The following is a 21973-nucleotide window of genomic DNA, read 5'->3' as shown; positions in this document are numbered from 1 at the left end:
CTTGGACAATGGGACCAAAAGGGGGAATACCATTGGGAGGACTCTGAGAGTTTTTCATCTCTAATACCAGGAGACATTCTGGAGAATACGTATGTGCCTTCTCATTGGCCGGACATGTGTCTTCATGCAAGACTTGAAATGCAAATGCCATCTTGCAACACGGGAGTCAAGCCTGAGAAGCTCTTGGTGTGCAGAGGGTGGTGGAGCCAAAGGGTGGAATGAGGCTGGCTTCTTGCTGAGGCTGCCGAGCTGCCGAGTTTTACCCTACAACTATCCTTCTCTGAACTGTTGTTACCGTATAAGATATAAGTGCCATTGTTTGGGACACTCCCAGGATTTCGTAAGATACTGCCTTATTGATATAGGGTTTCTCTGGCAACATAACAAACTCTTCAGCTATATAATTCCTTCCAATGGCAAAAAGTAGTGATTCTGTATCACTAAAATAATAATAATAATAGAATTTTGTAAAATTTAACCATTTTTTAATATCTCCAAGATATTACATTCTTCTTTGATTAAGATGTAATTACTATTTAACTCTTTCTTGATGAGTCAACCTTATTTCAACATACCTGCCCATAGCAATGCTTTGCTCCATTTCTCATTTGCTCTTATATACAAAATCAATTAAAAAAGAACTGCTTTACTTAACTTCCCTCTGACTTCAGTCTTTCTGTCCTTTTAATTTTAGATCACTGATGAAATAATTTACACTTATTTGTAAAATTAAAGTTTAGACTGGACATGGATCTCAAGGGGTCCCCCTGTGAGCAAACTGTACGCTGATTACAGTGAATGTGCTACATGATTTCCAAACTGGCTACACAAAGACCATTTTCTTACCCCCCCCTTTTTTTTTCTCCACTGTGTCCTAGATAAGAGCAAGGTGAGTTCCGGACAGGTGAGGGATTATTGTAGCACTATATACCCTTTAATATAGCAAAAGAGTTATCATCATCATAATGACTGTGAACAGAAAGCTTTCCTTCCCCGGTTAACTGGAATAACCCGCTAACCCTCACCAAAGCCTGAAAAGATAAGGGGCATTTGAGCCTAGAGATCAGATGTGCAACCTCCAGGGTCAGACCACCTGGGTTCATATTCTGACTCCAACCACTAAATGCAGGATCGCAGCTTCTCCAGCTGCAAAGTGGGGTTGAGAACAGTAAGTAAGGAAAAAGCTGTGGATGCCTATAAAACATAGAACACGATGCTTGGTGCTAACAAATGACCACACCATTATCTGCACGTTACAGATAAGGAAACAAGAGTCCAGAATAGGGGCGCCTGGGTGGCTCAGTCGTTAAGCGTTTGCCTTCGGCTCAGGTCATGATCCCAGGGTCCTGGGATTGAGCCCCACATTGGGCTCCCTGCTCTGCGGGAAGCCTGCTTCTCCCTCTCCCACTCCCCCTGCTTGTGTTCCCTCTCCCGCTGTGTCTCCCTCTGTCAAATAAATAAATGAAATCTTAAAAAAAAAAAAAAGGGGGCCCAGAATAGATAAGTAACCTGAGTAAGGGGTGGAGCAGGGACTCAGAACTAGGTGCATAGGATTCCCAAGTTCAAGCTCAAGCAGCACGTGATAGTTGATGGTGAAATCAGGGCAAAGTCAGATCCTTGGGGCTTGGATAAGAATGATAGAAATGAAAGTTCACGCCTTTAAAATCATCTGACCCAAGGATTATACATGGAGGTGGTGTGGGGGGGGGGCAACTGGGGAGAAACTCCCTTTTTTTTTTTTAAGATTTTTTATTTATTTATTTGACAGAGAGAGACACAGCGAGAGAGGGAACACAAGCAGGGGGAGTGGGAGAGGGAGAAGCAGGCTTCCCGCGGAGCAGGGAGCCCAATGCGGGGCTCGATCCCAGGACCCTGGGATCATGACCTCAGCGGAAGGCAGACGCTTAATGACTGAGCCACCCAGGCGCCCCTATGAGAAACTTTTAACTACTGACTGGAGTGTTTTAATGGTTATTGTATTATTCAGGTTTTCTGCTTTCTCCTGGAGTCAATTTTAGTAGCTCAGATTTTCTATTTTTCCCCCATTTTATCTGTTTGTCAAATGTAGATAGTCAGTGTTCTCTTCAGATGTCTTAAATTATTAATGAGTCCTGGGGTGCCTGGGTGGCTCAGTCTGTTAGGCGTCCAACTCTTGGTGTCGGCTCAGGTCCAGATGTCAGGGTCGTGAGAGCGAGCCCCACGTTGTGCTCCATGCTCAGCATGGAATCTGTTTGAGATTCTCTCCCTCTCCCTCTGCCCCTCCCCCCGCCCCCTGCTCTCTCTCTCTCAAATGAATAAATAAATAAAAGCTTTCCAAAATAAATAAATAATCAATGGGTCTGTAGTTATAGTTTTCATTCCTAATACTAATTATTTGTGGGTTTTCCTCTTTCTTTCTGGGTTAACATTGTCAGAAATTTAGCTACGTCATCAATGATTTCCACAGAATCAGCTTTTGGGCTGGTTTTTCCTCGCAACTTTATCTGATTAATTTCTGTTCTTATTTTTATTATCTCATTATTTTCACCATCTTTAGAATTAAGATACCACTGCACTTCTAGCTTCCTGAGGATTGTTCCTTGTTTTCTATGTTTCGTGATTTTTCAGCAAATGTATTTAAGCAGAGAAAAGAGAGAAAGGAAATTTCAGTTCGGCCATTACAAATATCTGATTCATAATCTTGTCTATGTCAAAAAAAGAAATGAGCATTCATTCCCTTCACTTGTTTTATAGTCTGTGGATTGACCACCTGGAATACGGAGTTGAGAAATTCAAACACATAATTATTCTACCAAGACTCAGTTCAATTCAAATATGTGCTGGTTTTTAATGTAAGTTCTAAATTGTGGTATTCAAAAGGCATTTCACATGCACATAAATGTGTTAATTTAGGATTCTGTTTTTTTTTTTCTTAATGAGATGATCCAATTAATATGCATCATAAAACACTTAGAAAATGAATCTGAGGTGTCAGGGAGAAATTCACCTTTGTACACAATTATTTTGTCATCTTAAATCCATACGAGCATGTTAATTTTGTTGTTCTGCTGTTGAGGTACTAAAATTTCCTGGAAATTATGCCTTCTAAAAATAAGCCATCCAAAAAAAAAAAAATTAAGCCATCCGCAAGCCACTAAGCTTTAATGTAAACTTTAACATACTTCCTTCTTTTTTGCTGCAATAAGCTTGTAACAAAATACTATCCAGGAGTTATCTAATTCGATGAAGCATAATGAGTCAGAATAAATTTTAAAAATAACCTCATTTTCTTGCCTGCCAGTTGCCCGAAGCTCAGAGATACAAGGTCAGTCCTTGGGCATTATGAATCCATTTTATTTAATTTTCATAGATTTCCTAAGGACGGTCCATGACCAAGATGAATTGAGCCCAGCACTACTACTCAAAAGCAAAAGCTGTCCTCGAATACTTCTCGAGGAGCCTTTCTCCAATGCTCCCTGACCACAGGAATTGTAACAGTTCGACACGTTCCCATGGACAGGAATGATCACATTTTCGGTTTTGTACTAGACAATCTCTTCTTCGATGCAGTGGACCAAAGCAAAATCCGCTGTGTCCTTCCGTAGCCTTGCCTGGCAGGCAGTCCATTTAAAGATGCTTAATGAGCCCCTCACCCTGCCAAAGTGGTTAGCAGGGCCCGGCTGGCTTCTGTGCCTGCATGCTCACCACTCACCCGCTTCCTAGTTTCCCGCCCTGTCGCTGTCATCCCCCTCCTCTACGTGGAGTTTCCTCTGACTGTGGTTCCCGGGCCACCTGCATCGTAATGACTTGGTGGAGGAGGAGAGCGCCTGGTCACAAGAAGACAGATTTCCAGATGCCACCGAGTCAGTTTTCTGAGATCGCCCCACAAATCTCTATTTTTATCAAGCAGCCCAGCAGATCTTGATGCACACGGAAACCCGAGGCTCACGACATCAGATAAACCTGCCCTAAGACGGCTACAAATAACCCCCTAAAAGCCTGGTCTTGACCAGATGCATATTCCCTACCGCAGAAGGAGCTCCTGCCTAGACCTCTGTGAAGTGGAGGTGTCCCCCCACACCTGTCCTCACCCTGCATCTCAACCATTAATTTTCTGTCTTTCCCGTTGACATACCTTTATTCCATAGGACACGGTTTTTCATGACTCGAACTGATGCTTCATCCGAGCGTTTGCCCTGTGTCTTCAAACGTCTTCCATACCCTTCCACCAGGACACCCAACTGTGATTTCTCACTCGGTACGTTCCATGGCTAAATGCATCTTTCCTACAAATATTGCTGGCTCCAAGGAAATCCAGCCCTTCATTTATTTGTACAACATTATTTATTAACCGATAGTCTATGCTAGGAGCCAGTGATACAACGGTGACCAAAGAGACAGATCATATCAGATCTTACGACACGAACATTCTGCTAAGGGCAGGGTGAGGCGGAGACATGTGGGAACTGCTACAAAGACAAAATACAGGAAACAGAGACAGTTGTGCACTTTTTTTTTTTTTTTTTTTTTGCAAAACAATACCTCAGAAACAACAGCGGTCTTCCTCAGTGCAAAGGGAGGCAGTGTTTTGCCCCATTATCGGTGATGTCAACGTTGATCTCTTGTTTTAAATCATGCCTGCCAGGCTTCTTCCTTGCAAAGATACTATTTTTTCCTTTGTAATTACAAAGTATCTTTAGGGAGTTACTTCGAGAATCTGCGAATACACCTCGGCCCACTAATTATAGCATCCAAGATGATTCTTGCCTGAACAATGATTCTTACGGCATCTGAAAATGGCAAATTTTTATTTCCATCCTCCTTTTGACATTTCTTAGTTTAGGTGGCATTTTTGGTTGAAGGCTGTTTAGTTTTTGTACAAAATGTGTACCTTTCAGCCTCTTAAATGGTTCCATCTCTTCTTTACGGCATCTGGGTTTTAAAGGTCCTCAAACTCACTAATGCCAAAGAAACTTCCTAAAATATGTCCACCAATCTTTTCTTCCAGTAATTTTATGGTTGGATATTTCTGAATAAATACCTTTGATCTGTGTGGAATTAGTTTTTTGTAAGAAGTAAGACAAGGCTACGGTTTCCTTTTACCACTAGGCAGAATGGCCCTGAAACTCCTCGACTGCACTTAGCTTCTTATTTAACTCACAACTCTGCCCCATAAGGCGATCTGCCCAACCTAGGCACTTAGTACATATTTATTAAATTAAACTAGTCTCTGCCAATTACACCTCAATAAAGCTTAAAGGGAAAAAAAGTCTAGCAGCAATGGATAAAATCATAGAGGAGAGGAACTGCCCCCCCCCAGGATAGGAGGCAATTGTGGGTAAGGTACCCCAGATCTGGAATGAGCGGTGAAATGATTGGAGAAGGACAAATAGTTATTGAGGGAGATTCTGAGGAAAAGACATAGACCTTGGAAGTTAAGCAGACATATTGAGGTCTGGGACAAAAGCAGGCAAAGATATTGTCAGTGCTGACACTGTCAGGAATGGGAGATGGTGGCGCGTCTGACTCGCACAGAGGAAACTTCTCCCCCATCTGAGTGACCGGTACCAACATCTAATCAATTGCACAACCCCTGGCGAAATCGGGAAATAGCCCCCCTGTGTCTGCCGCCTCCCTGAAGTCCACAGCCCATCTGCCACTGCACACACACACACACACACACAAACACACACGCTCATGAAGAAATGTCAGACCCACCCAAATGGAGAGAGGTTCCATAAAACAACTGGTTATCGCTCTTAAAAAGTGTCAAGATGATGAAAGACAGAGAAAGACTGAGGCATGGTTTCAAATTAAAAGAGAACTCGGAGACAAGAAACCTAAACGCCAGGCACGATCCTGCAGGGGGGTCCTGGACCAGACGGATGCTGGGGAAACGTGAACAAGACCTGTGCGTTAGACAGTAACAGTGTGATAGTATTACTTTCCTGATTTTGATAACTACTGTGATTATGTAAGCTGTTAATATCTGGGGAAGGGGGGGGGGGAAAGATACACAGAAATTCCATGTACTATTTTTGCAATTTTTTGGAAGTCTGACATGATGTAATCTTTTTAAAGTCTGACATTATTTTAAAGCATTGTGTTTAATGCTCAATTAGTACCTTAAAATTCCCTCAGAAAGGAGAAGGACAACAAAAGGAAAAGAGTTCGTATCCCTTGTGACCGTTAGAACATCGATTGCTTCTGAAGCATAGGGAGCATTTACAGAAAAATAAGAAAGAGATAGAGTTGAGTAAAAACAGGCAAATGGAATGAACAAGTCACAAGAGAATTATAAACAACTAAGTAACATGAAACACGCTTCATTTTTCTAATAACTAAGAAACCACAAATTTGAACAAGACAGCTTCATTTATTTGATTGATAAAATTTGCATGATTGATCATACTAAACATTGATGAGGATTGGAAGAAAAATTAGCAATTTTTTAAATAATATGCATTCCTGGTGACCAAGCAATTCCAATTCTAAGATTTCCCTTTAGGCCATATACCACACACACACACGCACACACGCACGCACGCACACATACACACACACACACACCTCCCTCCCTCTCTCTCTCTCTCTCTCTCTCTCATCTCAGCATGGCTTAAAAATATGAAAATTTAGGAAGTAAAAATATCCACCAAAAGGGTGTTACTTAAAATAAAGAATATCTCTAGCTGATGAAGCCATTAGAAAGGACTTACACCTACGCGCGCTGAACCAGGAAGATGTCCAAGTTCTAGCATTATTAAGTGGGAAAAGAAGCCAGTTGTAAAGTAACATATAAAATATGACTCCAACCTTGTGATGCTCATACATAGGCAGTTAATGTATACTGGCATCTGCAAGAAAAAAGTCTGAACAACACACACTGAATTTTTCCCAGCTGTTTTCTCAAGGATGTGATCATGAAGGCCTTTCACGTTCAAGTCATTCATTTCTGTACAGTTTGTTACCAGGAGGTATCGCTTCATAATCAGACAAATTCTACTTTCATGACATCTATCAATTTTGAGTAGGTAGCTCCAGGTTTTAATCCTGGTCCTGCCAGGTTCCAGATGTGTGAATCTGGGTAAATTACTCCCTGAGTCTGTTCCTCCAGTCCAAACGGAGCTTAATTGTGCCCTTCTTCCTTCACAATATCGTTAAGGTAGTGGGTAGCTGTAGTAGTTTACTCAAGGGCTTTCTAAATCCAGAGGAGCTGCCCTGGCCTGATGTCCGAGCTGAGTGCTGGGAAGAGCACGGAACTGGCTCAGGCCTTCAGAAACACAGAGAAATCCGCTGCATAAACCCTTCGGTGTCAGTTCTGCCAAATTCGAGGCCCCAAGTGCTCCCCCTTGCTCCCTTCTGCCTTTTGGTGACAAACCAGTTGGCTTTGCTCGCCTCTTCCTTAGTCCTCTGTTTCTGGACCAGATGCTGTGTGTCCCGAGCGCGGGTCTAACACTTGTTTGCATCAGGTTAGTCCCCGGCTCAACAAGGCACACTGGTAACCTAGTGCCTACCAGAAGAGGTCTAAATACCCTTGCTTGGAGGCCCTTCAGTGCCAGAGACCTGACCCCTTTTCTTGGGCTTGAAGAGACTTTGTATTCCACTGTTCCCCAGTGTATGTCTCCCCGCTACTTCCCTCTTTGATCAAACCCTCTCTGCTCCATCCCAACATCTGCCATTCAGGATGTGCCATGTTCCGTCTAAATATTCCCACCAACCCTGTGGTTTTCTGATTCCCTCCATCCAAAAAGTGGTATTAATAAGAAAACGAAACACAGTATATAGTGCCATTATTAAAAACTCCAAGATGGCCTGACTGTATACGTTATTACTTAAAAATAGAAACACAAATCTGAGTATGAAATCAGATCTAGCCCTTCAGGTTTCTTTTCTCTCAAAGTGTGGTTTATTGACCATCTGCACATCAGAATCCTCTGCAACGCTTGTTAAAATGAAGGTTCCTGGCCCCACCCAAACTTACTGAATTATGTCAGTGGGATGGAGGCCTTTTTGGTTTTTGGAGACTAGTTAGAGACGCATCACCCCAGTCATTTAACTAAGTCTTTCAATAACGTTACACTTGGCAACAGAAAAATAACTTTTATGTGATAAGAATGTGATAGCCATCTACATGTCTTTAAACCTGCATTTTAATCTTACGGATTTTCCATTAATTGGAAAAACAAAGGTCTGCACCCACTAATGATGCCAAGTGATTTTCATCTTTTTTGTTTTGTTTTGTTTGCTGAAAGTACTATCTTGATTCAGTGAGCCATTTCTCTGACCCATTTTTACAAAAAAGAGCTGATTGCAGGCCTCTCTCTTCTAATTTTGTTCCACCCATCCTGTCTATTTGTTTCTATTAAAGAAAACTTATCTTGTGGAACAGTTCATAAACCAGCCTTTCAAGGACAAAACAGACTGGAAAAAGAACCTGAGTCAACCTATCAGAAGATTGAAGCATGAACCCACAGACATAAAGCCCTCTCTACATCTCTTCTTCGTGGTTGAAATGCACATTTCCGGTGTTAAAAAAGCTATGGCTCTGGCAACAGGGTGAATAAAATCACACAGTCCTTAGATGAGCTGAATGTAACCATAAATGCGATTACTGATTCTAGTTTTCCTTCTGCCTTTAACTAAAAGGTGCAGAGCTGGTTGTCGCCCCAGCCATTGATGTCTGAAATGCTGCACTCTCATAAGGGACCCACACTGCAGTTGCTTTCTGAGCACCTGCAAAGGAAAGCAGACAGGCAATGTTCACCCCGAGCCAGGAGGGGTTAATAATGAGTCATCACCGGCCTCCTGTTTCCAAATGACCCAGAGAGTCATCAAGTCAAACAATCAAAATGAATAATTCCTGATGGGTCCCTGAACAGTTAGTTATCTCTTGTATGAGCCTGAGTTGATTCTCTGGTTCAGTTACTATGATACCACTGAGCAAAAGTATAGCAAAAGTTTTAAAAAAACAAAACACCAAATCCCCCGGAACTCAAGATCTTTCATCCTTAATAAGGTTTTTGGTTTTTTTTTTTTTTTTTTTTTAATTTAGAAAATCATTGGTCTCTGGTGCTCTTTCGCTCCCTGGGAGACAAGGCCACGGGGCATCTCGTTCAACCTCCTGACTTGCGTGGCATCCTAGGTGCGGTGGTGATAACCCCAGGCTACTGAAAGAGGGACTGATGAGCTAGCTTGGCCCACGAGGGCAGGAGGTGTGGTGAGAAAAATAGTGCTTGCCAGCCGGCTCCTCCCAACCCACAAGCAGGCTCCCGGGGATCAATCCCGGCAGGAAGCCTTCCAGGCTCACCACGGCCACAGGGGGAGACCCATGGCCGTCCCATGGGTCTTTTTTCTTTCTTTATTTTTTCTTTCTTTATTTTTTTTTAAAGATTTTATTTATTTGACAGAGACACAGCGAGAGAGGGAACACCAGCAAGGGGAGGCGAAGAGAGAGAAGCAGGCTTCCCTCGGAGCAGGGAGCCCGATGCGGGGCTCGATCCCAGGACCCCGGGATCATGACCTGAGCCGAAGGCAGACGCTTAATGACTGAGCCACCCAGGCGCCCCACCTTTTCTTCTTTAAATCAGGTTTAAACTCACAAAACTTAAAAACAGTTCCTTTAAAAAGAATTGAACTTTAGGGACGTCTGGCTCCGGCTCTCCCCACACTCCCCCACCTTTTCTCTTGGTTCTAACCCCACATCCTCCATGCTGGAGACCCAATGTGGCTACCTCTGGCCCAGGGACTGGTCCCCCAGGCGCACCCCAGCTCCCACTCCACACTGCTTCCTGCTCTTAGCCCCTCACAGGTGCTCTGCTCTCTAGATTTTTGGCTTGGGATTGTGTCTGCCCCTGTGACAATACCTGGCCAGCGTTTGCAAGATTCTGAGGTTACACCGGGGCTCAGCAGGAAAGGATGCTGTGATCAACCGGATGGGGAACAAGTGAGGTCGTGGTCGTGGTCAGGTGCACTGACCCTCGTCCACACATGACATCGGTCTGACTGCCTGACATTCTCCCTTGTCCATTCGGTGTCATTGGGATGCTACCTCATTAGGCCATCATTTTCTGCCGCTAGATTCCACCCCAATTCCCTTCTTCTACGAATCCACTCAAGCGCCAAATAGCCAGGTGCCAAATACTCTTCTAAAAGGATATGCTTTCGTCACTTACTCCTTTCAATGAACCGACCTTGAATTGGCCACCTCGTCCAATCAAAATGCCACACCCTGGCTTTCGAGGGCCTTAATAAGACGTGGAAAGAACATGCCTTTAACTCAGGTTCAAGTGCTCAATGCCTACTTATCAAATAAATCCTTAATAAGAATAGTTATGCTTAGGGGCGCCTGGGTGGCTCAGCCATTAAGCGTCTGCCTTTGGCTCAGGTCATGTTCCCAGGGTGTTGGGATCGAGCCCCGTTATCAGGCTCCCTGCTCAGCGGGAAGCCTGCTTCTCCCTCTCCTACTTCCCTTGCTTGTGTTCCCTCTCTCGCTGTCTCTCTCTCTGTCAAATAAATAAACAAAATCTTAAAAAAAAAATGATCATGCTTCATTACATAGAGAACAGCAGTGTTGATGTTACTTCAAAACCACAGTGATAGGCAATGTTTTATTTTACATATTTATTTTGAACACAGCCCGACAGAAAACCAATTTAAGTGTTGAAGGGTCTCATCTGACTTTTGTTCAGAATGAAACAAGCTTGACTGAAAGACATAAAGGGAAGGATATCAAAGAGAAAATGTGCATTACTAATGTGCACTCTAATGTTAATATCCAGGTAAATTTCGGACAGCTTTCTAATCTTTCACTCTGAAACTAGATCATGAACCACAGGGTAAACTTCTAAGGATTGGGGATGGAAAGTCACCCTATTTAAAGAAAAAAGAAAGAAAGGTATAATACCCTTAATATTCAAGATCAGAGAATGCACCCATTCCCAAGAGTAACTTGAGAGGCTAACCAGAGCAAATCAAAACATACGAATTATTTGTATTTATATCCAGGGGCTGCTTTTAATACATCTGAGTTACTAAGTAACCAGCAGTCTGAATTCATATCTCTAAGGCAATCACATCAATGGACAAACATAACATGGATTTAATTTAAAATTTAAAAAATCAAACAACATGGGCTTTGAAGACTTAGCAATTTGCCAAATGTTTAACTGGCTCTTCTACTTAGCATGAGGAGATACAGGAATGTACCAGAAGTTCACCTGATTTGCTTAGGAATGCAAATCATTTCTGACAAAAGCCACATCCAGATGTAGCTACATCCAGATTATTCCTGAGTTGAACATTCTGATGTCAACTCAGGATTTCTGAATGGCCACTCACATGTCCAACTGGACAATTCACAATTTCAGATAGCTGGAATAAGCAAGTCAACAGGTACCAATACACTGCTGTTTGTTTGTTTTTGTTTTGTTTTGGAGGGATTCTTACGGTTCCTTTGGTGGAGGAAGTCAGTCTTAGTTGAGTGTATCAACTGGGCTTCAACTGGATGAAATGACTGGTAATTCATACCAAGTTATGGCTAAAAATAATCCATACTAGAAGAGGTGATAGAGCTAAATTGGGAAGATCAACATTTTAGAACTGCTATTCATGTAACAAATATTTATTAAGCAGAGGTAATCCATTAGCCTAAGGGACCACGAACTGACTCACATATTCTCAAGGATGACCATGAGTCATTTCTCATAGTTTCAACCCAACTTACTTACAAATCCCTCACAGTGTTGAGAAAAAAAAAATGCTAGCCTTGGACAGAATCATAAACCCAGAGGATTAAAATGAGGTCTAATTGGTAAATGTATCCTTCCAGGTAGGCAGCCGGGATTCCTGGGCACCTCTCACATTCCTCCTGCCCCCTCACATTTCCAGCAAGAAGTACCAGGCTTTTCTTCTCTGTAAAAGGCAACCTCACTTCCGGGATTGTAGCTGTAAGTAGGCTCGGGAAGGGTCCTTAAAGGAGGAATATGAACCAAGCTGTGTTAAGTCCTATGTGCTGAAAGTAAAAAGAGGTAGCTATTATTAACAATTCCCTAACTATTTTTATCTGTCTTTTCAGGAGCCAACCCCAGAGACATTCTCCTCTCCAAGAGAAACTTGTCTGGGGAAGATACGCTGGGGCCATGATTCTGCCATTTCTTCCTCCAAGCCTCTCACTGGTAATGGGTCCTACCAAAAGGCCCAAGAGTAGGTAAGAAACTGGCCCCCGGAAGCTGGCAATATGAATAAAGGGCTAGAATTCTCTGCCTGATCATCGGAATGGTGCTTATTTCACGAAGGACTATAAGAAAGCACATTTCTTCTTAAAATTCCCAAGAACCAGCTCATACAGAAAAGACAGCTGAAGTACATGCAAAAACAGATTTCTGAGGGGCAAACTATTTGCTGTCTATATGCTTGGACAAAAAACAAGAACCCATTCATTTTCTCGGTAGATTCCAGTAACATTTCATGTCTTGGAATGAAGATGCTGCACTGGAGAAAATGGGAAACAAGGGGAGCGTCTTTCTCAAAGGCACTAACCTGAATTAAAAAGAAACAGCCTGGGTGGCTCAGTGGTTAAGCGTCTGCCTTCGGCTCAGGTCATGATCCCGGGGTCCTAGGATCGAGCCCCCCGCATCGGGCTCCCCGCTCCGCGGGGAGCCTGCTTCTCCCTCTCCCACTCCCCCTGCTTATGTTCCTGCTCTCACTGTCTCTCTGTGTCAAATAAATAAACAAAATCCTTAAAAAAAAAAAAAAAGAAACAAATATTTAGAGGGCAGCTACACAATGCCTACAAGACTGCCAACCGAAACGAGGGCTGGAAAGAAACAGAACACAGTGGCTTAATCTCTGTGTAAAACCACCAGAGAAAAAGTAATTCCTCCCCTCCCCCCACCCCGCCCCCAATCTTGGAACAGGAAATCAAACATCCAGGTGTAATTTAACTGCTGGAACAAATCTGCCATATTGACCTTGACAGGGCCTTGAATCATGAGAGCGTAAATCCGCACCCTAGATAGCCACGATCATTTTGGACAGCCCCAAAACCCAGGACTTCGTTTCATTCTCAGTGATTAGCAGGATGTTTGGAAAGCAGGGTGATCGCTGGGGCTTACTTTGAAAGATGTCTGTTGTACTTACATCAAACACTGATTTCCAGAAAGCCATCCCTCCCCCCACGCCAACCAAACACAAGACTTTCTTCCATCCTCTCGATCCGGTTCTGTTTGCTAAACAACTTATTACTTATACAACTTTATTTTATTTTATTTTTTCCTTTTCAGTAATTAGAGCACCTTAGGGCGCTTGGATCCGCAGCGGGGGTTGTTTTAGAGAGTTTAGGAAAATTATGTCTCAGCCACATTCCACTTCCTTTGTCGACTTCATTAAAAGGCTTTGGTTAAGGCTTCAATGATCCAGGTGAGGGGACGTGTCTTAGAGTCGCTCAGAGAAGGCACAAAATCAAACACCATCTAGAAAGGCGCGCCGCTCGTCCTGCAGGGGTGAGGGTCTGTTTGTGCAGCGCGCCCCAGAAGCAGAGCCGTGGTCCTTCGGGACGCCGGACCCTCCCCCAGGCTGCATCCCCAGTGGGAATCAGAAGCACACTCGCAGAGGTCGCCGCCGGAGTCCCGCCCCGCCACCGGGAGTCACGGCTTCCTGCCCTCCCCATCAAGGTGAACGCAACCCCTAGGGGCCGGCGGGGGCCGCGCCCCGGCAGCGCGGCGCAGGCGGCCGCTCGCAGGACCGCCAGGAAGGAAGTGAGCCCCGGCAGCGCGCCTTTTCTCCCCGCCCAGCAAAGCCCGGGACCGGACGCCGCGGGCGGGAAAGGGGCCCGCGGGCACCTGCCCCACCCCCCCGCCGGCATGCCCTCGCGCCCCGGGCCGGAGCGCCCTCACACTCACCCCCGCGCGCGTCCACTCACCGGCAGCCCCTGGTGTCCGGAGCCCGCGTGGGACGGCGGCTGCGGCGGCTGTCCCCGCGCCTGCCCTGTGGCCTTGGCATCCGTCTGGCCGCTGCAGCACGGGCCGCGGTGGCTTTTGCTGGAAGGGCCTGCAGCCGGGTGATGTGCCCCCCCCCCCCCCCCCCCCCCCCCCCCCCCGTGAGGAGCGCCCGCTCGCCGGCCTTGGCCGTGCGGTCGCCGCTTCTCCGCCGCGCCCCGCTCTCCTCCGCCGCCGCCGCCGCCCCTCGGCGGCCGCGCTGCCCAGAAGCCGCGCCGAGCAGGTCCCTGGGGAACCCACGCGCAGGCCGGCCGACGCGAGCCTGCAGCCGGCCCCCCCGCCGCCGCCGCCGCCGCCGCCGCCGCCGCGCTGGTCCCGGCCTCCCCGGCCCCGGGGCCCTGGGCGCCGCCTCCGCCCCTGCCTCCTCCCCTCCTCCGCGGCGGCGGCTCCCGCATAATGCAGAGAAAGCTCGCGGGTGGCAGGCAGCGAGTCCCCGGGGCGGGCCTAGGGCGCCGGTGAAACCACCCGCGGCCACTTTCTCCTCCGAAACGCTGCGCGTCCCCTCCCCAGCCCGAACCCCTGGGGCTCGCTTGTGCGCCACCGTGGGCTTCACCCAGGTGGCCCCGAGGGGGTGCCCTTTGAACGCTGCGGGGTACGCGCGCCCTGTGCAGCTGGACGTGGCCTTGACCCTCGCACGGGAGTCCGAGGAAGGCTGGCGCGTGGGTGGAAACCCCACTTAGTCCTCGTGTTAGGAATTCTGCCTGGAGGGTCATCCATAGCTCACCCCCACCGTGAAACGCGTTGGTCCTCTTCCTTCCCCACCCCCCCACCCCCCACTGCTTCGCGCACCCGGGTAACGCGGACGAGTCAGCTACCTTCTGGGTACCGTGTTATTATCCTGTGCGGCGTTTTTTAGTATGGTCCTGGCACTGTGTCCGGCACGATCAGCGTGAAATCTTTCATCCTCCCCACAGCCTTATGAAAAGTGCTCTCACGTTTCCCGTGATTGCGACCCGGAGAAGTAATTTGTCCCTGGTTACCCACTTAGAAAGTAGTACGAGTTAAGATTTAAATTCTGATCTGACGTCACTACACGGTATTTCTTTCTGTCGGCCCGGCAGATTCTATGAATTTATAAACATTTTATAAACACTGCTCCTGCTGGAAGAAACACAGACACTGTTCTACTTTTCCTGAATTTGGGGAGGAGGTTATTGCCAGGAGAAGTGATTGCAGAGACAGGTAGTGAAACACTGGCTTTTCCTAATCTCCTCTTCTTGGGGAGACCAAACTTCCAGCCCTGCCTCTGGCCCCAGCTGAGCTGCTGGGCCTCAGGCGTGCCCCACCTTCTTAGGCCTCAATTCCCTGTTTCGGTTTTGGAAAATGAAGAGGTTTGATTCTTGGAGGCGGCCTGCAGCCCTGATTTTGGAAAAGCCATGGTGTCATGGTTTTTCTCATTTTGAATTTCGTTCCAAATTTTAAAGTCAGGAAATTTCACAAAAACGCAGACTCTTGGTGTGTTCTGAGAAGTCGAAAGAATTGGCAACGCTTGGTTCATGGTGGGTTCTAGCAACCATCAGCTGGAGCCAAGTCAGAGGTGTCCCCCTCACCCTGGGATGATGCTCTTCAGTTTTCCACAGCCCCCACCACGCCCGTATGCCTCACCCCACTGCCGTTTGAAGACAGGATGGACATTTGAGTTTGCAGTTCTGGACTATATAATCTCATGACCGGCTAGACAATCTAAAAATTCAGCTGTAATTAAGAAGATTAACCAGATTCCTAAAAAATATTACGAAACAAAGAATTTTACATAAATATTTATAGTGGTCATTGATCAAGGTCTTGCTACCTAGAATCCAAATGATCATAAAAGCCGAAATGGCCCAGTACTCACTGTCTGCACCCCCTAGCATCCCCAGCACCATCATGTGACCTCAGTTCAGCCCATCAGAGATTCCTATCCAGGTCTTTGAATCCAGAGTCTGACTCAAACAGGAGACATTTTAGAAATAATGTCATTATCTAGGAAGTGATGTTTGTGCTCATAAGCAGCCGTGCTAGAGGTAATAGACATGTCCAGTGGCAACACCAAGCGGTGTCCTACGTGGACTGGGTGACATGTTCTGATTCCAACCACCCTACCTGTTTGATGAACCTGATGCTCCAGCCTTCCTGTCTGTTTTGGTGTGCTACCTGCTGGCCTTCCAAGACATTTCTCTTCTGATTAAGTGATCAAGATTGGTTTCAGTGTTGGCCACCAAAACTCCGATCCAGTGACTTTTGGGATGATCCGGGTCTGCCTCCCTTTCACTAATTGAATTAATGAAAAGTGGGCACAAGTGTCTTTATTCAACTTTTATCTTGGAATTTTAAAGTGTTCTATAATTTTACCTGCACTTTTTGTTTTTAAATATTTTATTTATTTCTTTGAGAGAGAGACAGAGAGAGCAGGAGGCAGGGGAGGGGCAGAGGGAGAGGGACAAGCAGACCGCCCCCTCTGCCCCCCCACTGAATCGGGCTGATTCCCAACCCCGAGATCAGAATCGGGACCAGCCAGAGCAGAAGTCAGATGCTCAACCCCCTGAGCCACCCAGGTGCCCCTTTACTGGCACTTTGAAAAGATTTTATTTTACGGTGAGTCCAATATGCAATTTTTTTTTAAAAAAGATAGGATTTGTTTCCTTTATTAATCATGTTAGCAAGGATCATGTGTAAATAAACATTGCCCTCAATACTGGTGAGGGTGCAATGAAATGAGCCCCCTCCTCTGGTGGTGTAATCTTGATACTGCCAAGGAAAGGAGGTTGTCAGTATGTTAACAGAAGCTATGAAATGTAGCCTTCCCTGCAAGTAATTCTACCTCCAGGAAGGAACTGGTCCTAAGGAAATCTGAAATGAGAAATAAGAATTCTCCATTGGGATATTTATCATCAACTCTAGGCATTAAAGTTAGGTTTATGATGAATTTTAAATAACATTGAAGCTGCTCGTGATCCAATGTTAAACAAATCAGGATATAAAATGGTGTCCACATATAATCTCAACTCGGTGAAACCACAGGGGAAAAATATCTAGAATTTATTCAAATTACCCCTAGAGATTAGCTATGGGCAATTATACTTGCCTTCTTTACACTTTACTATAATTTTAATATCCTATAAGGGGCATGCCTTCCTCTTATTTAGGAAAAAAAGATTATTTAATAATTACAAACACACAGAATTGGTAGCCAGAAAAATATGAGGTTCTGTTTATCACAGTGCCTCGTTCATAATGGGTACGTAATCAATATTTAAGAACGGAGGTAGAAAGAACGGAGGGAGGGACGAAGGGAGTGGGGGGGGGTCACACTGTTTCACAAAGAATGATGAATTAAGGGATTGTGATTCCCCTGTCATTTGCTTAGTTATGGCATATATAGAAATAAGACAGCGCATTCTGAATTGCTTTATGTTTAAGAGTTTATTTGAGAGAGAGAGAGAGAGCACAAACGGGGGGAGCAGCAGAGGCAGAGGGAGAAGCAGACTCTCCCCGATGAGCAGGGACCCTGATGCAGGACTCGATCCCAGGACCCCGGGATCATGACCTGAGCCGAAGGCAGACGCTTAACCGACTGAGCCACCCAGGCGCCCCCTAAATTGCTTTATTAAGTAATACTGCATTTGAGTGTTTCCCAGCTGTGGCATGTGGCAAAACATTGAATATCTTTCTCATTGGAGGAGTGACATGGAGCCAGCACTCAGACTTTTTCCTGTCCCAGGGCAGGAGGTCTGAGACAGATCTGGGGTGGAAGAACCACAGGGTATTGGTGTTCAAGACAAAGAGGCCCCTTTTGCTTCTGATTGGCCGCTACATGGAGGACCGCCCCTCTCTCTGGGGCCCCAAAAGTCCAAGAGTTTGGAACAATCTCTAATCGCCACATCTGTTGACATCCTAGGGGAATCTTATTTGTTGGCACTCACAGTACGAAGATTTAAGTGTGCAGGCTTGAATTTACATAAGTCAGGAGACCAAAATTAACATTTGTGCGCACTCCTGTAATTGTTTGGTGTTTGCACATAAAGTGACAGTCCCTGGCGTAATAACCGCCCTCTCCCGGGGTCCTTGCTGAGTCCAGATGGACTAGAGTCCTTGTTCTTTGTTTAGAATTTCCTGGCTCTGGATTATCTTTAAAGTCAAGGGAAAAACAAAAACTCTAATACCCCGTTGATTCTACAGGAAGTGGTATTCATCTCAGAGATTATGTGCTTAAAAGCCTGTACCTTAAAAACGTGTGTTCTTAAAATTAGGGGTTTGCTGTTGTTCAGTCCAATAGTTCTCAAAGTTTGGCTCAGTGACCCTGGAAATCCTTTCAGACGGATTTCAAGATCAAACCATTTTCATAAACACATGAATACATCATTTGAATTGTTCGCTCTCTTTCTCTCATGACTTGCGGTGGAACTTTCCAGAGCTACATGTATGATATTCACCACAGCTAGAACACAAACCCGGGCAGGAGAATGCAGCCGGATGTCTGAAGCCAGATGTGAAAGAGATTTCTAAAATTATACAACAATGCCAGATTTCTCACCAATCTTTGTTTTGTTTGGGAAAATATAGTTCTATTGTAATAAAAATGACATATTTCGCTTCCCATGTGATCACCTTCTTATTTTTTAATAAACTGATATTTAAAATTTTTAAATTTTATTTTCTAATGCAGTACAAATGGGTAGTTAAAAGTGCCATAAACAAAAGCTCTCTGGAGTCCTCGAAAGTTTTTAAGATCATTTGAAGAGTGTCAAAAAGTCCCCAGGCCAAAAAGTTTGCAAGCCACTGGTCTAGGCTATTACGGAGCTAGTAAGTTCTAAATGACCTATTCTTCATTTGAGGAATTTCTTCATAACTAGTCCGTGTCACAGAACGTAGGACTTAAGTGCACCAAACACAGAAACAGGAGGCATATCTGACTTTTTCCATTTGTGAGATTTATTTTAGTGCTCCCTTCCTGTTTGTTACTCTAGGCTCGGATTACTTCGCGTTCACTGTGTTCCCGTAGCCTGTACACTGGATGAGCCTTCAAAATTCCTGCAACTGTGTCTTCGCCTACCATCTATCTTCCTGAGCCTAGTTTCCCCCTGGAAACATGGGAATGGTGGCTCCGGATAGTTCTTGAGGTTTGTCATGAAGCTAATGAATAGGCAAGCATTTTGCAAACTCGCATGTGCTTTGTAGAGAGACTTGCTACCATCGAACATTTCAACACCCAGGCAGACATGTGGTGAAAATGTAAGTTCTCTCTTCAGCTGATATTATTTGATCCCTTGGATTGAGGCCCATGAGATGTTAGTGAATGTAAGACAAGTATTAATAGGGGTGCCTGGCTGGCTCAGTGGGGAAAGCCTGCAGCTCTTGATCTTGGGGTTGTGAGTTCTAGCCCCCCGTTGGGCGGAGAGCTTACTTAAAAAAGTATTAATAGTGTTTGGGGTATTGTTAGACTTTTTTCTACAGACCTTTTTTTACAGGCTTGTTTGCAGTTATGAAGGATGTGTGGGGAAGGACAGAAAGGGAGAAGGGGGGGAACCATAGAACAGCATCTGACCTGCACCATCAGAACATAATCCTGTAACAGTCACACCTCCCCTGGGACTGCTCCCATGCAGGAGAAATCCTTCCATGGTAGGCTTTAACTATTATTTAACAGCTATTCAGTAGGTTCGGCTGGCATCCCTTTGAAACACGCAAGATGGCATGTGATATTGGTTCTTTAAATTTAAAATCTCTTTGGTCAGCAGAGAAAGAAGCTATCTTCTGTTTATAGAAAAAAAAGGGGGGGTGCCAGTAAAGTTTTTACCGGAGTGAATAATACTATTTTAAAATACAGTTGTTAAATTTGTGGCTCTATAAGCAAAGACATGACCTTTTCCAAGGACAAATAGTAAAAATAGCAGATCTGTAAATATATATTGGGGCACATGCTCCAGGGCTTAAAACTCAGGCTCATAAGGTAGATAATACTTAGGTCTGAGCCTGCTCAGGCTGCCCTCACAAAATACCACAGCCTGGGTGGCTATGAACAACAGAAATTTTTTCTCACTGCCTGGAGACTGGAAGTCACAGTCAAGGGGCTGGCTGATTCTTTTCCTACTGGGAGCTCTCCTCCTGGTTTGCGGATGCTCCCATTCTTGCTGTGCACTCACATGGGAGAGGGCGGGGGGAGATCTCTCTCTTCCTCTTTTTTTTTTTAATATTTTATTTAACTTTTTTTTTTTAAGATCTACTTATTTATTTTAGAGAAAGAGAGAGGGAAAGCATGCCAGCAGGGGGGAAGGGCAGGAAGAGAGGGAGAGAATCTCAAGCAGACTCCCTGCTAAGCGCAGAGCCTCTTGTGGGGCTTGATCTCACAACACTGAGATCATGACCTGAGCCGGAACCAAGAGTCCAACCCTTAACTGACTGAGCCACCCAGGCGCCCCAGATTTTATTTTATTTTTAAGTAATCTCTATACCCAGTGTGGGGCTCAAACCCACAACCTCGAGATTAAGAGTCACATGGTCCACAGACTGAGCCAGCCAAGTGCCCCATCTCCTCCTCTTCTTATAAGGCCACCAACCCTATAGCATCAGGACCCCAATCTCATGACCTTATTTAACCTCAATTACCTCCTGTAATCCTGTCTCCAAATATAGTCACATTGGGGGTTAGACCATCAATAGGTGAAATTGGGCGGGGGGGGGGGACTGAATTCAGTCCATAGAACTTATTTGCCATTTAAACTTAAGTACAAAATAAACCATGAATGAAACCGCATAGTTTCCTATGAGTCTCTTAGAGACTACAGGATTCTTCGTACTCCAAGGGACAAAATACTCATGAGTACGTCACGGCACACAGTGATTTGTTCAGTTTCTCTGATTAAATGTCAAAACTTTGCCATCATAGGTCACTCTGTCATAGCATGACTTATGTTTTAAGAGTCTCGAATAAACAAGGAAATATCCTCTCCTCTGGAGAGAGAAGGGGGAAATTCTAAAAGCTTGTTAATACTGCCTTTCTCTGACTTAATGGTTTTGTTTTTTTTTATCAGAAAAATCTATCATTCTTTGAGGTGAGAGATAGAGTGCATTCTGGACAAGTGGAATCTTCAAGTTTTCAAATCAGAAGGTACCACAGATACCCGCTGGTCCAACCTCCTTACTTCACAGAAGAGGAAACGGAAATCTTAGAAGGTGGTCTTAAGTTGTCAAGGTCACTGAGGACTCCACACAGCTCTTCCATTATAGTTGGGAAATGCTCAATGTTGAGCGTTGATTAATGGGATTAGCTCTCCACCAGCTAGTGTGATTAGATTTTACCTTTACTGACTGTACATACTTTCCCAGGCTTTATACCAATTGATTCTCTTCACAACCCTGTTAAAGGAAGGCCTTGTGTTAGGGCAAAGGTTGAAGGCTTGTGTTCTTAGAAATGGTACACAGAAGGGAGTGGGGAGAAGATTGCCAATCTGCAAACCACGGGACAATAAAGGTCAGAGTTAAAGTGGGACTCAGATGCCACCTAGAAACAGACGGGCATCTGTTACATATCATAAAGGGCTAAGTGAATTTGTGGAAGTGGACTATTAGGTGGCAGAGGAGTTGATCCCAAAGAATGGGGGTACTTATATTTGGACGGATTGGACTTCAAAGGCAAGTCGATTAATTCTCCCAAGCCCCAGTTTCTTAAGTAATCAATACAGTAAAACTCTTGTGAAGAGTAAGTGAAATCACATCTAGAAAGCATGTAGCGCTGTGTCTAGCATGGGGAGGGATGCACAAAAGTTTCCGAGTCAAGCAATAATGGAGGCTGGAGTAAGAGAGCAAAGAGCCAGATGGAAATGCCGACCTAGTAATCCCATGAAATGAAGCTTGAGATGTAGAATTAGGGGTCCTCTGCTGAGGAGTGATAAGTACAACCCAGAAGATGGAGGAAAGCCTCAAGGACAGTGAATGGGAAAGGCCTGAGCACCAAAGACTGAGTCTCAACAAATGTGCACATGTCCTGGGCAGCAGCAGGCAGAGTGCACTTGCACCGG

General features: G+C 45.1%; 2 protein-coding genes across 10 annotated transcripts in view; both read right to left on the bottom strand.

The window, feature by feature from the left end:
* The window catches only part of STAMBPL1 (STAM binding protein like 1), a 49267-nt gene extending 34315 nt beyond the window's left edge, over positions 1-14952 (bottom strand). For 4 of the 9 annotated variants that reach the window (XR_012374289.1, XR_012374290.1, XR_003204237.2 and 1 more), the window contains exon 1: positions 4115-4451. The gene's annotated coding sequence lies outside the window, so the exon portion shown is untranslated. Of the gene's footprint in view, positions 1-4114; positions 4452-12516; positions 12842-13897; positions 14030-14762 lie in introns of those variants that run through there. The other 5 variants (XM_073878954.1, XM_025850978.2, XM_025850979.2 and 2 more) reach the window with 5 other exon arrangements.
* On the bottom strand, positions 12890-14720 carry LOC141370337 (uncharacterized). The gene is made up of 2 exons (XM_073878956.1): positions 13878-14720; positions 12890-13470 (listed from the first exon to the last, which is right to left on the bottom strand). Exons 1-2 carry the CDS (start codon positions 14684-14686, stop codon positions 13449-13451), a joined length of 831 nt encoding a protein of 276 aa, XP_073735057.1. The 5' UTR covers positions 14687-14720; the 3' UTR covers positions 12890-13448.
* Positions 14953-21973: the final 7021 nt, after the last annotated feature.

Source organism: Callorhinus ursinus, unplaced genomic scaffold (genome assembly GCF_003265705.2).
Source record: "Callorhinus ursinus isolate GAN/ISIS: 27379988/994484 unplaced genomic scaffold, GSC_fseal_2.0 scaffold32, whole genome shotgun sequence".
Classification (NCBI taxonomy): domain Eukaryota; kingdom Metazoa; phylum Chordata; class Mammalia; order Carnivora; family Otariidae; genus Callorhinus; species Callorhinus ursinus.
Note: the sequence above shows the minus strand (reverse complement) of the source record. Positions and strands in the feature narration are given on the sequence as shown.